This window comes from Neopelma chrysocephalum, unplaced genomic scaffold (genome assembly GCF_003984885.1).
Source record: "Neopelma chrysocephalum unplaced genomic scaffold, ASM398488v2 Primary Assembly neopelma1_95520, whole genome shotgun sequence".
Taxonomy (NCBI): Eukaryota; Metazoa; Chordata; class Aves; order Passeriformes; family Pipridae; genus Neopelma; species Neopelma chrysocephalum.
Genome location: NW_020924191.1, coordinates 1 through 833, shown reverse-complemented (window position 1 = coordinate 833; position 833 = coordinate 1). Strand labels below are relative to the sequence as shown.

Genomic DNA, 833 nt, shown 5'->3' with positions numbered 1-833 from the left:
ATGCAGAACATCGAGTCCACCATCGTGGAGTTGGGCTCCATCTTCCAGCAGCTCGCCCACATGGTCAAGGAGCAGGAGGAGACCATCCAGAGGTGCCCCAATCCCCCCGAATTCCCCCCAAAATTCCCTCCACGCCCCCCCTGACCCCCCCTGTGACCCCCCCCAGGATCGACTCGAGCGTGGAGGACGCGCAGCTCAACGTGGAGGCGGCGCACGGGGAGATCCTCAAGTACTTCCAGTCGGTCACATCCAACCGTTGGCTCATGGTGAAGATCTTCCTCGTCCTCATCGTCTTCTTCGTCGTCTTCGTGGTTTTCCTGGCCTGAATTCCCGGAGTTTTTGGCCCCTTCCCTGGATTTTTCCCCCCCTCTCTCCGGAGGGGCCGCTCGGACTCCTCGGCCCCCACGAGGGGCTCGGGCACGGACACGGGGCAGGGGGACCCCCCAACTGCCCCCCCGGGACCCCAAAACTGTCCCTCTGGGCCCCCCCCCCGGCTCTGTGGGGCCTCGGGGGGGTTGGGAATGTTGGGAACGGTGCGGGACCCCCTCCATGGACCAGGGACCCCCCCCGGGGAGGGGCTGGGGGGGGCTGCAGGGCCCCATTAAAGGTGTGGGATGGGACCCCCCCCCCAAAAAGGGGCTGTGGGACCCCCATTAAAGGTGTGGGACCCCCATCGTGGACCCCGTTGAATCCGGGAGGATCCCCTGGGGGGGCTGCAGGACCCCCACTAAAGGTGTGGGACCCCCCATTTAAGCCGTGGGACCCTTAAAGGGGTCTCTGGACCCCCATTAAATCCCGGAGGATTTAATCCAAAAGGGGGCTGTGGACCCCCG

The 833-nt window shown here is 65.2% G+C and overlaps 1 protein-coding gene across 2 annotated transcripts in view; it reads left to right on the top strand.

Moving 5' to 3' along the window:
* The window catches only part of STX5 (syntaxin 5), a 3,447-nt gene extending 2,632 nt beyond the window's left edge, over window positions 1–815 (top strand). The window contains exons 9-11 of one of the 2 annotated variants that reach the window (XR_003538244.1): window positions 10–92; window positions 167–607; window positions 660–815. Coding sequence is in view for 1 of the 2 variants with exons in the window: in XM_027708110.1 (XP_027563911.1) it covers window positions 10–92; window positions 167–326 (243 nt within the window). In the remaining variant the exon portion in view is untranslated. Of the gene's footprint in view, window positions 1–9; window positions 93–166 lie in introns of both variants that reach the window. The other variant, XM_027708110.1, reaches the window with a different exon arrangement.
* Window positions 816–833: the final 18 nt, after the last annotated feature.